The sequence below is a fragment of the Drosophila miranda genome, chromosome XR (genome assembly GCF_003369915.1).
Source record: "Drosophila miranda strain MSH22 chromosome XR, D.miranda_PacBio2.1, whole genome shotgun sequence".
Taxonomy (NCBI): domain Eukaryota; kingdom Metazoa; phylum Arthropoda; class Insecta; order Diptera; family Drosophilidae; genus Drosophila; species Drosophila miranda.
Genome location: NC_046674.1, coordinates 3,281,602 through 3,295,351, shown reverse-complemented (window position 1 = coordinate 3,295,351; position 13,750 = coordinate 3,281,602). Strand labels below are relative to the sequence as shown.

At 46.1% G+C, this 13,750-nt stretch overlaps 2 protein-coding genes across 7 annotated transcripts in view; one reads left to right on the top strand and one right to left on the bottom strand.

The window, feature by feature from the left end:
* LOC108153556 (Down syndrome cell adhesion molecule-like protein Dscam2) overlaps positions 1-10,745 on the bottom strand; it is a 43,417-nt gene extending 32,672 nt beyond the window's left edge. For all 5 annotated transcript variants that reach the window (XM_033386848.1, XM_033386849.1, XM_033386850.1 and 2 more), the window contains exons 1-2: positions 10,666-10,745; positions 2,438-2,810 (exon numbers count right to left, since the gene is read on the bottom strand). In XM_033386848.1, coding sequence (XP_033242739.1) covers positions 2,438-2,489 — 52 coding nt within the window. In that variant the 5' untranslated portion in view covers positions 2,490-2,810; positions 10,666-10,745. The remainder of the gene's footprint in view (positions 1-2,437; positions 2,811-10,665) is intronic.
* A 581-nt stretch (positions 10,746-11,326) lies between these two features.
* LOC108165606 lies at positions 11,327-13,287 on the top strand. 2 transcript variants are annotated; one of them, XM_017301682.2, is made up of 4 exons: positions 11,327-11,621; positions 11,688-11,891; positions 11,946-12,655; positions 12,718-13,287. In XM_017301682.2, exons 2-4 carry the CDS (start codon positions 11,717-11,719, stop codon positions 13,006-13,008), a joined length of 1,176 nt encoding a protein of 391 aa, XP_017157171.1. In that variant the 5' UTR covers positions 11,327-11,621; positions 11,688-11,716; the 3' UTR covers positions 13,009-13,287. The 2 variants fall into 2 exon arrangements, with proteins under 2 accessions (XP_017157171.1, XP_033244007.1); XM_033388116.1 differs by having other exon boundaries at positions 11,685-11,891.
* Positions 13,288-13,750: the final 463 nt, after the last annotated feature.

The following is a 13,750-nucleotide window of genomic DNA, read 5'->3' as shown; positions in this document are numbered from 1 at the left end:
ATTCGGTGTGAGTGTGTGTACGAGTCAGTATCTCTGTGTGCGAGTGTAAAGTGTATTTGCTTAGGTCAGAGTCAGAGGCACATCAGATGGAGCACTGAGCTTCAGCAACTTGACTTTCGTTTGACTAAACAAGCTGGAAAAACAGGAAAATGACTCGAAATTGAGAACTTGAATGTGTTTTCAGAGACTTACACTGCACGAAAATAGGGGTATGCTTCGCTCCGATTGAATGGCAAGAAGAGAAGAATTGTATCTGGATTTTGCATCTCATTTGCAAAGTAGGAAAATAATTAAGCTGCGTTGCTGGTTGGCAACTTCGTTGTGGTGGGGCTTTTGTATTCCGTGTTGCCTATGTGACACTTGCCACTTCCTCAACAACATCTCTCTCTCTCTCTCTCTGTCTCTCTGGCCTTAGAGCTCTTTTTGTGCAGCTCAAAAAGCCAAAGTTATCAGCAAAAGATCAACGACAGCCTTCCTTGTCCATGCCCATGTCCTCGTCGAGGTTCAGGTCCTGGCAGCTGCAGGCGCTTTGTTTCTTTCCCATTGCCAGGCGGCCAGGCGGACAGGCCGACAGACGGACAGGCGGACAGGCGGACTGCCATTGCTGATGATTCTGCTGCTGATTCGACTACTGGTGCTGGTTGCTCCTCCATCTCCATCTCCTTCTGCTGACTGTGACACTAAAGGACCTTCCTTCTTTCATTCTGCCTACTGCTTGTTGATGTTGCTGTTTCAGCTGCTGTTGCTGCTGATGATGAAGCTGATTATGCTCTGCATGCTTTGGACTTAAGCTCCTGGTTGCTGGCTCCTTCTGCAGTGCCTTGGACAATGCTGCCAGGTCCTTGCACAAAGCCCAAACAGGCCCCAGACCCTCTGCTGCTGCAGCCCTGTTTTTGTTTCATAAAATAGCAGTCGGCAGAGCCAGAAGCTGCATAATCTTGGCCTCCTGCTGCTGCGATATGCAATGTGACGAACTGCCAGGACTCCTGCCTCCCTCAAACGCTTCCTTGCCCCACATCCACGTCCACGCCCATTCCTTTCATGCGCTGCCATAACGTGACATTCGAGGTCATTCACATTTCGAGGGCGTGCTGTTGAACTTGGTGTGAAGCGGGGAGGCGGCCCAGGAGCCAACACAGGAGCGGACTCTAGCCTCTAAAGGAAATCGACACGATTCTTAGAAGATCTTTGACAGGTAAAAGGCTCGCTTCCCTTTCAGAAGCGGAGTATGCCAAGGAAGAGGCTCTTAGGGGAAATCTAAAGGGTTCCGGAAAGCTATTAATGGCGCAGAATCTTAGGAAAACCCAATTGATTCAGCGTTGAACTTTGAGAGGCTTTCCATCGAGCAGTCCACTACTGTGGCACCAATCGAATACAACTCCTGAAGTTCCCCTCTCGGAAAATTACGGTAGGAATATCTAAGATCTAAGTTTTCTTCTGGGAAGAAACTCTCTTAGACCCATTCCGCTCCTGGCTTTTTGCATGGCTCGCCTGCGCTTTGCCAAGATATTTCTTTCATCCCCGGCTACTTGTGCATTTGTTTAGCTGGTTTTGCGGGCGAGTCCCGTCCCGTCCCTTCCCGTCCCGGGTCTGGCTTTCGGTTGCTAAATGCCGTGACACATTAGACAATGAGGATCTCTAATTATGGCTCGAAAACTGCAATTAACATTTGATCCTTATGCTGCTCCCAGTGCCTGGTGCTGGTGCTGGTCCTGGTTCTGGTCCTGGTCCGTGGTGCTGGTCTCTTCTCCTCCTGCACTGCCTGCACACCTCTCCTCTGGCGAGTGCGTGTGTGTCCTTTGGAGCAACCTCTTTTGTGTGTGCTCCAAAGTGTCGGTCCACGCCAGTGGCAGAAGTTTCACAAATGCTCCTGGTACGCTACTCGTCCTCCTTCTCCTTCTCCATGTCGCTGTCATCTCGGCAGGGAAAACTTTTGCTGTTGACTTCGTTTCTTTGAGACCGCAAGCGGCGGCGGGGCATTAACAGCACAAACACCATACAAAAACAAAAGTGAAACGTGTGCTTTTCAATAATTTATAGCACAAACTCCATGGGAGATCCCCAAACCCATCACCACCCCATCACCATGTCGCTCCTTTGTCTCCCTTCAGAAGTTCGCAACATTGGAGGCGCGTCCCTCATTAGCAGCGGCAAAATCAGTGTTAATTGAATGCTTTTCGCTTTTCAATACACCCCAACCCCATGCCGCCAACAAAACATGCCACATGCGTTCCCTTAGCTCACTTATGTTGCAATTTTAATTGCATATCTTCTAGGCCCCCCCCCTCCCACCAGCACCGCCGTTTGTAACTTTCGTACAAATGAAAATCCCATATAATTCAAATCATTGCAGTGCCTATTGATTATGGGATTAAAAAGGGGGTGGGAGGTTTTATTTTTGGGGAAAGGGAGGATGTATCTGCGGGCTAATACTCACCTCGTATGACATACAGGATCAGGACGGCCTTAAAAAGGCTATGTAAATCCATTTTTTATGAGCACTAATGCTTTCCATTACATTTTTTATATCTGGGATTTTAAATGCCGAATTCCGCTTTAATTTGTTTGTTATTCTTCCTTTTGTTGCTTGCTCACTCGCACGCACCTCGCACTGCCTCCCGCTGCCCCGCTCTCTCACCGCTCTTGTGGAAAAGTGTGGGTACTGCCGTGATTGAAGCTGGAAAATGTGAATGTTCTCTCGCTATTTATTTTCCGTATTACGTGCCCGCGAAAATTTGAATTTTGAATGCGATGCGAGTGGGTGTGGGTGTGGAAGAGTGCGATTTATGCAGCCGTAGGTTTTAATGTTCCTGGAAAACAAACGGAAAATCCTGGATTATTTTTAGGGGAAAGAGAAAGAGGAAAAGCTACAGAAATGAACTGTGAACTGTGAACTTTTGTCGATTTTTCGTGGGAGTTTTTAGCACTCTCTCGCACTCTTTCTAAAAGATCTATGAAAACTCTGGCACGAGACTCTAAAAGAACTGCAGAAAAGAATTCCCTGACCTATGAACCCCTCTTTAAGCCATGGCTAAGTTCAGGGAGTTTTTCTTTGTTAAAGCTTTGTTGGCACAGCTTCTTTTTCCTTTTGATTTCACTTGACGATTCCCATGTCAGCGGGGATATTAATCATGTCAAGTCAGTGCCACAAAGCGTGTACCCTACACCCTACACCCTACACCCTACCACTAGGAGGCGGAGATTTGTGGCAGCTCTGAGCGAAAGTACACAGACAAAAATCAGGGAAACGCCATTGTTCTCAAAATGTTTAAGCAAAAAAAAAAAAAAAAAAAAGGGAAATTTCCAGGAAATTTAGCAGGAAAATCTACATATAATTTGCACTCAAAAGATCTTACACTTTTTATTTTCTTAGTGTACGAATCTCTTCCTCTTTTGAAGTCCCTATAGTTCTGCCATTTTCTTCCTGGTTTCGGGCTTTTGCCGCCCCTTTGAGCGCATTTTTATGCTGCCGGAGAAAAATTATGCATCAGCGCGAAATTGGAGCGCCATAAGTTTGCCAACTGAAGTGCTGACATCCTCATATGTGAAGTGAAGTTAGGGCCTGAGCCAGAGCCAGAGCCAGAGCCAGAGCCAGAGCCAGAGCCAGAGCCTGAGCTGCAGCCTGAACCAGAGAAAATAATCAGAGTATTTGCTAGAGAGGAGTAGTGTTCGTACTCGTACTCGTATCTTATGGATGCAAAATATGACAAAAATATGCTAAAACACGTGTGCAAGTACGCAACCTCCCATTCCCATTCCCATTCCCGTTCCCCACTTTGGGCAGCCGAGCAGACGGCTAGTCCCCAAGGTAAACTTCTGGACATTGTAAAAAACGAATAAGACCAACACGAAAAAACAAAAATGCGGCATGAAACTTGAAACTATGCAAAAGGGACACAGGAACTCGATACGAAAAAATAAAGATAAAACGACAAAAAAAGAAGCGTATAAAACTGTCAATAACGATAAAGTAGAGAGTCGGAAAGGGAATGGAATGGAATGGAAGCCAGGGATTGGAAGCAGGGATGGCAGGGATAGCAGGGACTGGTAACAAAATGCCGCTTAAGCAACATGGAAATTATGCCCAGTGCGAATATCATCAGCAAACTGATGGAAACGGGCAACAGGATGGGGAGAAAAATGCTTCGTTTATTTTCTTCGTTACTTGTTGTATTTTCTTCGAGAGAAAGGCAGGCTCTCCCTCCGTCTCTGCCTCTGCCTCTCGTTCGGGCTTTCTACTCCAAGTCCCGGTTTTTTTCTCTGTGTCCCCGTAAAAAATCATGACTTGGCAATTATGCGGCAAATGTGCGCAATGGGAAACACTGGCAGCAAACAAAAGAGAGAAAGGAAACAGAGACGCACACACACACACACACACACACAAGGCCAGAGCGAGAGATGGGGAAGTGAGGGGAAGACACAGTGTGGGAGACGAGGAGGAGACAGACAGTGAGGGCGACAGGGAAAGGAAGATCAGGAGTAGAAGTAAAAGTAGTAGAAGAAACAAAAGGGAGAACATGCATAAATATTACGCATACGCCGCATTGCACTGCCAACGTTTGCTAAATTGCTGGCAATTAGTTTAAAGTGCGACAGGCAACAGGCAACAGAAAAATGTATCAAAATTGCAAGCCCAAGCAGATTTCCCTCTAAACACAGCCCCAAGCTCAGCCCCAAGCGAAATGAGTTCCCCGAGAGGAATTCCACTGAATTCCACGCCCTGTGAAAACTCCAAAGAAGAGTATTATCATATCAAATATTCTAAAATCAATCAGTAGAATTTTCGCTAAAAAAAACTTCCACGAACTTAATGTTTCAATGATGTCTAATGCTGGGCTAAACTCTCGTTGGAAATCAATCATAAAAGGTCTGATGATCAAAGCGAAAACTCTGTTTGAGCTCTGTCTTTGTAAGCGACTTCTTCACCTATTTCCCTTCAATTTCCTTCGTAGAATCGAATCTTGAGTCTTTGCCAAAGGCTTACACACTTGAAGTCAGCTTCGATTTATTTGTATTACACTTAACGCTGTGTCTGCCTGGGTCTCCCTAGGCTTCCCGGCCCCTGGCTGTGACAATTTGTGCCATGGAAAATGCATTAAAGCCTGCCCAAGAAACCGTCTCTCCCTCGCCTCATCCTCAGACACACATGTGGCCAAAAGGGAGAACAGAAACGAAGGCCGAGACAAGTGCAATTTATAGACTTCAACGCTTGGCCAGGCCAGGTCTATGGCTGTGTCCGTGTCCGTGTTCGTATTCGTGTCTGCACGTGGGTCTATCTCCTCAAGCAGCACCAGCAGCAACAGCAGCCGCCGCCGTATGGCAGCAGCCATCGTGTCTGCCAAATACGTGATTTATTTTAATAGATAATCATTATGCCATCGATTTCTATCATGTCTGGGGCATCTGTTTCGCTTGTTGCATGCTACTCGAACTCCCATCCCGTCCCATTCCGTCCCATCCCCACTGTCTCTTCTGCTGGCTTGTACGTGCGTCAATAAATCAAAATCAAATGGCTTTTAGCTTATTGTTTTCGCGTGGGTAAATAGAAAAACATGTGTGCGACAAATGGCAGAGGTTAATGCCCATAAAAGTAGGCTACAAATTGGATCTAACGTTTACGTGAACGAAGAGAGAGAGAGAGAGAGAGAGGGGAATTGGGAATGGGAATGGGTAGGGTATCCCCTTAACATCGCAGGCAGAGAGATTAAGATCCATGGCTTTAAGCGGGGAGCTGCTGCTGCTGCTGCTGCTGCTGCTGCTGCGGTCATAGTTCACGGTTCATTCACATGGCGTAGCCGTATTTAAATTGTGCCATTATGCACTCGAGAGCCGGAGAGACCCCGCACACACACACACAGAGAGAGAGGAGGCCCTTTCGCTAATGACTTTTTACAGCATCTCTGGGCACGGTGGCTGCTACTGCCTCTGCCTCTGCCTCTGCTCCTGCCACAAAAAATCAATAGAATGCAAAGGACCAGAACCACGGACTGCATGGGAATCCCGGCTGGCAAAACAAAAGGGCCGGGAACCCAGAGACAGGGGGAGGCAGAGGACAGAGGACAGAGGACAGTGGACTGTGGACTGTGAAGAGTGGTTTTGGCCAAAAGGTTGTCGTCTGATGCATTGTAACACTGGCCGACCGGCTGGCCGCAAACAAACAGCGGCATGCAGACACACAGAAAAAAACAAAAAAGAACACAAATAAAAATAGAAATGAATGTAAAAAATAGTAGAACAAAAATAGAGAAAATCAATAAACTGAAAGCATGAAGCAACAAACAAACAAACAAACAAACAAAAGAAAGGAGCACAGACGAGAGAGTCTGCAGAAAGAGTGGAGAACGAAGAAGCCAGTGGGGAAAATGCATAACAAACTGTGAAATGAAAAGCCAGAGCTACAAAATTGTGCAAGAAATTATATGCATGTATATACATATATAAGGAACAAAAAAAAAAACAGAGGGGAACAACAGTGGGAGGGAGGGGTAGCAGGGGTAGTGCCTCTGCCCCTGCACCTGCCCCTGCCTGCGCCTGTGCCTGCTTGCCTGCCCTCTTGCCTCTGAAGTGCACATAAAAATCATTTAAAAACAGCAGCCAAGCAGACACGGAGCGGAGCACAGCAGAGCAGAGCAGAGCAGGAGAAATCCAGAGGAGGAGCACTTTCCAGCTGGGGCTCCCAAGGTAAGTCCACGTCGCTCTGATTCACTGCAAAAAAATTGAGTTCAACAGAGAGAGCCCCCCTCTCTCTCCCTCTATCTGTAGGGAGGGGGTACGCGGGGATGTACACAAAATGGGTCTAAAGTCATAAACTTTTCCCCCATTGCAGCTGATGCCAACACGTTTTGGCTGCTTTTGCTGTTGCCTCTGTTGTTGGTTGCTCAGTGATTTTTCCCGGGCCTGTTACTATGCCACGCTTTACTGGTCTTTTGTTTCCTTCGTTTCGTCTATGACTAACGAGGGAAATATTGAGTTAAGTAAAATATATACCAGTAATAGTGCACGAGAGAACGTGTGTTCTTGTGCACAGGAAACAATGGAAAATTGTGTGGAAAACATACTAAAAGTTATATTCGAAAATAGCCGGAGAGCTAGCCAAAAATCAAGGGAAGAGATTGAAGGGGAGCCTACTGAAATACTTTAGAAAACAATGGCAAAGATATCCTGAGCATTGCACTGATATAATGGGGGAAGGAAGGATTTCAGGGAGTATTTACATATATGTGCAATACATAAGAATCTCGTTATATTTTATTTTAATTTGTACATATATGAAAAGCGTACATATATTTTCCACGAGTAAGAAATAATAGTTTCCCTGCCATTGCATTCCTCTACCATTTTCGAAATATTTTAAATGTATTTCCCACGCGAATTCAGGGTATCTTCCAGCTGCCAATAAATACGCAGCTACTGATTGGGGAGCCTATGCTCGCGTAACATGCTCGCGTGTCTTGCCATAAATCCAACAAGATTGTTAACCCACCAGGACCCTGCCCCAGCAGCAGCACATCAATCATAAATAGCAGTCGACGACCCGCAGCAATAATTTTAAATGTCAAGTCAGTCGAGGGATTGGGAGTGGGATTGGGATTCGGATTGGGAGCTGGGAGCTGGGAATCGAGGCGCTTCGAGGCGCGCTTAAAGTGTCACACGCCAATCGAAAGCATAAGCGAATGGCAGCCTGGCAGCCTGGCAGGAGATCGCGAGCTCGGCTCTCGTGTCATTTAAGTATAAATAAAGTATAAGCCCTCCCCCTCAGTCCGCAAACAAAATATAATTTCTTAGCTTTGACAAACATTTTTGCTTGCATATTTTCGAGACGCCTCCGTTGCTCCGCCGTTGCCAGAGTATATGTGTGATTTCTTAATTTGATACAGGAAAAACTTTAACATCCATCCCCGCCCTCCACCTCCACCTCCACCCCGATCCCCACCCTCATTCCCTTTCTTTTCTCTCTGTAGGTTAAAGTGGCAGGGAAACTTTCCTTTGGCTTTGGCTATTGCCTTTCCTTTTGCCTGCCTGTTTTGTGGGGGAAAACATTTTGTACGTGACTTTTGTGTAAAATGATGGATCAGTGGGGCTGATGGGCGGGGGTGTGGACGAGAAAAGTGAAACTTGTTCCTCCTTTCGTTCTCCCTTCCTTCTAATTAATGTCAGTGGCAGCAACAGAAGTAGCGGCAGTCTTTGGGAGGTTCATATTTGGGCTCTATTTGGGCGCTAGATTGCGCATACGCAGCGTAAAACAATTCAAAAATATTGCGTATACGCACTGCGGGCAGCTGTTGCAGCAGCAGCACAAATTGTAGTAGGCCTCCCTCAACCGAAAGATAGTTGGCGAGAACGAGAGCGAGACAGAGAGGCAGAGGGAGAGGGAGAGAGAGAGATAGAGATAGAGGGAAAACTGGTACGGCCAGAGAGTGAGAGAGAGCGTAACGATGACCGAAAATTTAAATAAAGCAAAACTCCGTTTGCCGGCACACGCCAGAAACTACTATTACTACAACTACTACGCACACACGAGGAGGGGGGGACGATAAATGTATGTACATACATATGGAGGAGTACATATGTATCTGTGTCTGCATACGTGTGCGTGTGTGCTGGTCACTTCCGCTGTAAAACGCACGAAATACAAGGGGTTTTTACTACACATCAGCAACAGACATCAGCCTCATGCGACACATGCCTCGTATTCCCGTGTCTGTGTGTGTGTTTGTGTGTGTGGGTCTGCGGCAATCAATAAATTTTGTGTGTGCAGCAGCCACAACAGCAACAAAGAGCAACAAAAATTTCTGATGTTGCCGGTACTGATGCTGCACTATAAGCCATATATATATGTACGTATAGTAGTGGCATGAGTACTCGTGTGTATCTGCATGTGTGCCACGAGTATATTGCCGGCACAGACCAGACAGATTTATAGTTTGTCACGGCGGCAGCATCGTTGGCCAAAAATAGTTGCAGCTTCTCTCTCACGAGAAATGAAGTTCCGTTCATAAAATCAATAGGCCTCTCTCTCTCTCTGCTTCTGCTGCAGCATTAGCCGGCCGGTCTTCAGAAATGTACACACATTTACGAGTACACGGACCTCTCCTCCTCTTGACTGCTAATTGCCTGCATAAAGAAGACACAAAAGAAATGTATAAATAAATGCCATTTGCCCCCTGAACAATACATGGGGAAAATGTCAAACAATTAAGCGGCAATTAGCAGCAAAGGTTGAGAGAGTGCCGCCAGGAGGCAGGATGTCGTCGTCGTCCTGCCCGTGCTACGTGAATGCGTTGCTAAATGTGTCTTTAGCCTCAGCTTCTGCTAAAAAGGGGTTGGCCATGCCCCGAATTGGGGTTGGGCATGAAAGCTAAGAGGCACTTAAGAAAACGGAGGTTGCCATGAAGCGGGATATGCATATGCCTTATTGATGAGGCATGCCTCCGAGCCGACGGGGAAGGCAAGGCCATATGGCACTTCTTTGGGCAGAGGGAAAGGGCTTAACTCAAAGAGAGTCATTCCCATTGAGAAATATCTTTAGCCGTTGCATGGAATTCTGAAGAACTTAACAGTGTTTCGAATACACATACATATGTAGGTAGTTTTCAGAATGCCATAGAAATATGGAGAACATAGACAATGTGAGGAGTTTATTCAATCAAGAACATTTAAGATTAAAAAAAAGGATAGCAAGACTTTCTATAAATTCAAAAACACCTGCATGGCTCCTGCACATAATCCCCAAACTTCTGCCATCGAAACTAGTTTCGAACCTGGAAACACTCCCAAGAATAGACAAACAAAAATGTCCTGTCTTCGCAGCAAACAAAACACTTCACTTTTTATAAGTATCTCAAGACCTCATCAACTCAAAAACAAATTTGCATGCAATTTTCTCTCCGGGAAAAAGCAAGCACTCGGGCACTTTTCCATTTTATGTGTAAAAAAAAGGCGAAAAAAAAACCTTAAAACTAAGTTGTTTCATGATTTTAGCACGTTGTTGCAATTCAATTTATTTTCAATTTGCGCGCATGCAACACGGAGCGGAGTCTCGTCCCTCCAAGGGAAGAGTACTGGTGGCACGAGGCACGAGGAAACCTTTCATTAGACACACAACATTATCAGTGCAAAAAACAGAAAACAAAAAACAAAAAAAAAACGCGGTTGCAAACTTGGCGGATTTTCACGTTCTTGACGGAGCCGGCACACTCGCACGCACACACACACACGCACGCACACACACACACGCACGCACACACGCACACAAGCAACACACATAAATATCCGTGGATATACTATTGTATATATTGTATATGTGCATATATGTATATAGCAGATATACTATACCATATATGCATATGTTTAGTACTGTTATTTACACGGCACGCACGTTCTTGCCGCTTCTTCTCTTGTTGCTGTTGCACTTTCGCCGCCTTTGCATGCTCTTTCGTACACACAGCGCGAACTGCAGCCCAAAAGACAGAAACAACAAAACTGCGACGGCGCGCTCTCTTTGCCACTGGTATTGATAACGGTTCTTTTGGTCTTTCCATCTCTGTCTCTCCCGCTTAGCACCCACTATCACTCTCTATCTCTCTCGCTCTCTCTCTCTCTCTCTCTCTCTCTCTCTCACTCGCTCTCTTTCACTCTCTGTCTTTGTCTGTCTGGCACACTTACAGTAGACTTCTCGGAAAAGGAAGAGGAGCCAACAACCGACAACGAGGAACGTCGAACAGCAACTGAATTCTGATTGCGCTGTCCCCAGCATTTGTGCATGTTCGTTCATGTTTCTCTGGCACGTCCTGGCAACATGGATACCATACACCATCCTGTATCCTGGTGGATGCTGTGAGCCACTGCGCAGAAGCGTCGTGCGCTGGCAACAGGAACGTAGTAAAATTTATAGTAAATTGGATCCCATTCGCATTTCATTCACAGCCCCTGTCACCGCCCACCACCCACAGTCCACCGTCCACCTACCACCCACTGGCGGAGTACGACAATGTGATGATCGGCAGCAATGAGACTTGCGCAAGATGTATTTATATAGGGTGAGGCATGGGCATAGTATTCTAATAAAATGTATGTATGTATGTATGTTAGTTCGAGCGTGACGCCTTTTTTGTATTGCCAAAACGTGATTAATGATTTTTGAAGCATACAAGGTCGAAATGCCCCAAAGTGCGTTTCTGGAAAAAGAGAGAGGCATGTATTTCTTCTACATTATCAGATGTATTCATATATATAGTTATATAGAGAGTTATATAGAGTTATATAGAAATATAAAAGAGCACACACAGGCCAGAGCCGATACAATGAGGAACAAGCCATGCAGATGTGCAGATAGAAGACGATCCCTCCATCGCGAACCTGTGGTCACAGCGCTTTCTGAACTTTGGCCTTTCTGGAACCATTCTGCAGCAGCAAATTAGTGAACCGGTTAGGTACTGCGGCATGCGTTACACAACACTACACAACCGGATGGATAAACGCTGCACAACACATTATTTATCAAACACAACGCCCATCGGAAAATTGTATTGTTATGTTGGAAGTAATTTGCAATCTGCCTATTCGCTTTTAAATTTAAAATAAATACCTGCTACATAAATAGTCCTGGGGCCTCTGAAACAGTAAGTATAGTGAATGAATTAACTATTAAAATACAATACTTGCTGATATTTCCAATAACATAGTAGGTATTTGAGTTGTAGATTCAAAAAACAAAATGTTTCCTGGTTTTCGGCCTTCTGTGACGGATGTGTCGACCGATGGCGACCACGCCGCTGCGGTTGAGCATGGGCATTTCTTGCTAGACGCCTATATGTTAAGCCGCGTCATCATGGCTCACTTGAAAGAAGGTTCCGTTTTCAAGAATTATCTAAGCGAGCTGCCGGATCCAGGTATGTAGCCCCCCTCACCCTAGATGTTCAGTCCCACTAATGCCCCAACTACAGCTTCCTTCTTGCACGGACTACGCATGGATTTGCCATTGCTCATTGAGATCTTATTGCCCATTCGACTGCCCATTGCGCTGGCCCCCATCTTCAATGAGAATCAGCGTACGGTGCAGCTGGTGAAGCGCAACCGCGACCTGCGCTCTCCCTTCTTCTTTGGTAACATGCTGAATTCCACGTGCATGAACATTCTGCTGGAGCAGGAGCTGCAGCAGACCATCGTCTCCATGGGCAGCATAAATTCGTTCGTGGACGGTTCTGTGGTGTACGACTTGAGCTACAGAGCGCACAACTGCCGCAGTGTGCCGGTCATGCATGAGGTACTGGCCGTGGAGCGTGGCACTAACGGGCGCCGATGCCTGCGCTGTGACTTTATCCTGGTGGTACTGTTCGAGTGGCCGGTGCTGCCCCTGCCACCCTTCTATAATTGCCCCATAAACGGCACGTGGGTCGCCTATGGCGCGATCGCTATCGATCGCCACAGCAACCCGGCCGATTGGAACGTGGTAGTGCCCAAGTGGCACTCAAGGCCGGTCCCAGCCACTGGGCAGTGCCGCAAAGTACTGCTCCTTACGCACCGCATGCTATGCGCCCAGCAGGAGCACAGCTGTGCCATTTCGGGCTCCCGGAATGGGAACTTGGCCCCAGTTATCCGGGAAATCGACGACTTGGGGTACGAACGCACGACCTCTGTAAAGTTAATTCTGATGGTAAGACCATATTGGCCTCCCTTCTGTCATTCATTTGATATTGATACAAGTTTCAAAATTAGATTATGAACAAATTGGTGGAAAAAAACATATTCCGTCCGGATTACCCAACCAATGTGAGCACTGTAATGCTCCAAGCGGGCCAGCAGCGTATGCGTCTCGAGGGGCTCATCCGAATACTGGAAAATCTCCGAGATGCGACTCCCGGTGATGTTAACAATGCATACTACAGACACATCTATATCCTGCCGGCGACCGTGCGTCACTGCCGACAATGCGTGCAACTGATGCAAGCCAATACCATGGCACCAAACCCATTCTCCCTCACAAAATATCGGCGAAATAGCATTTAGAGTTATGTAGTGCTTCAGCCTTTGAAAACTCAATTGTCCAAAAGAAAATGGAGAAGGATTTTGCGAGTGCTGCCTCCCTTTGAGGGCTTCCCTTGTTATTTTTTAGCTGCTTGTGTGAAATTTGAGTTGAAACGTTTAACTTGGCCAACATAAGTTGCCGTCATAGTCTTAGTCTCGAATCTCAGTAATTGTGCAACTTAAATGCCCACAAAAAAAGGGGCAACAACAGGCACAGAAAATGGACAAAACCTGAGACAAAAGTTAATAAAAACCAACTAAAAACTAAAGCTCTACGTGCCACTCTTTTAGTACATGTGCATGTATGTATGTATACCTACCTTTTTGAACCCCATGCCCCAACGTTCTTTTGGCCTCCACAAATCTGTGTATGTGGGAAAAAGTTAAATTGCAAATAGCTTGGGCTGGGCTTAGCCCAAAGGGCGTGGCGGTGTACAGTTGCATGGCGAAGGGGACATGAAATTTTAGAAAAATTTCTGCTGTTATTGTTCGGGCCAAAACAAAAAGAGGCAAAAGGCGGCCACGGGCAGACAGGCAGACAAGCAGAATGGATGGAATGGAATGGGTACGGTACGTGGGAGGTCGCTTTAAACAGAAAACACACAAAAAAGTTTCAAAGTTTGCAGAGCGCTTTTGACATTTCATTGTTGTCAACTTTTAACTAGTTTTTTATGCTGTCATTATTTGAAAATGCAAATCGCCTACAACTCCAAAGGAAATTGCA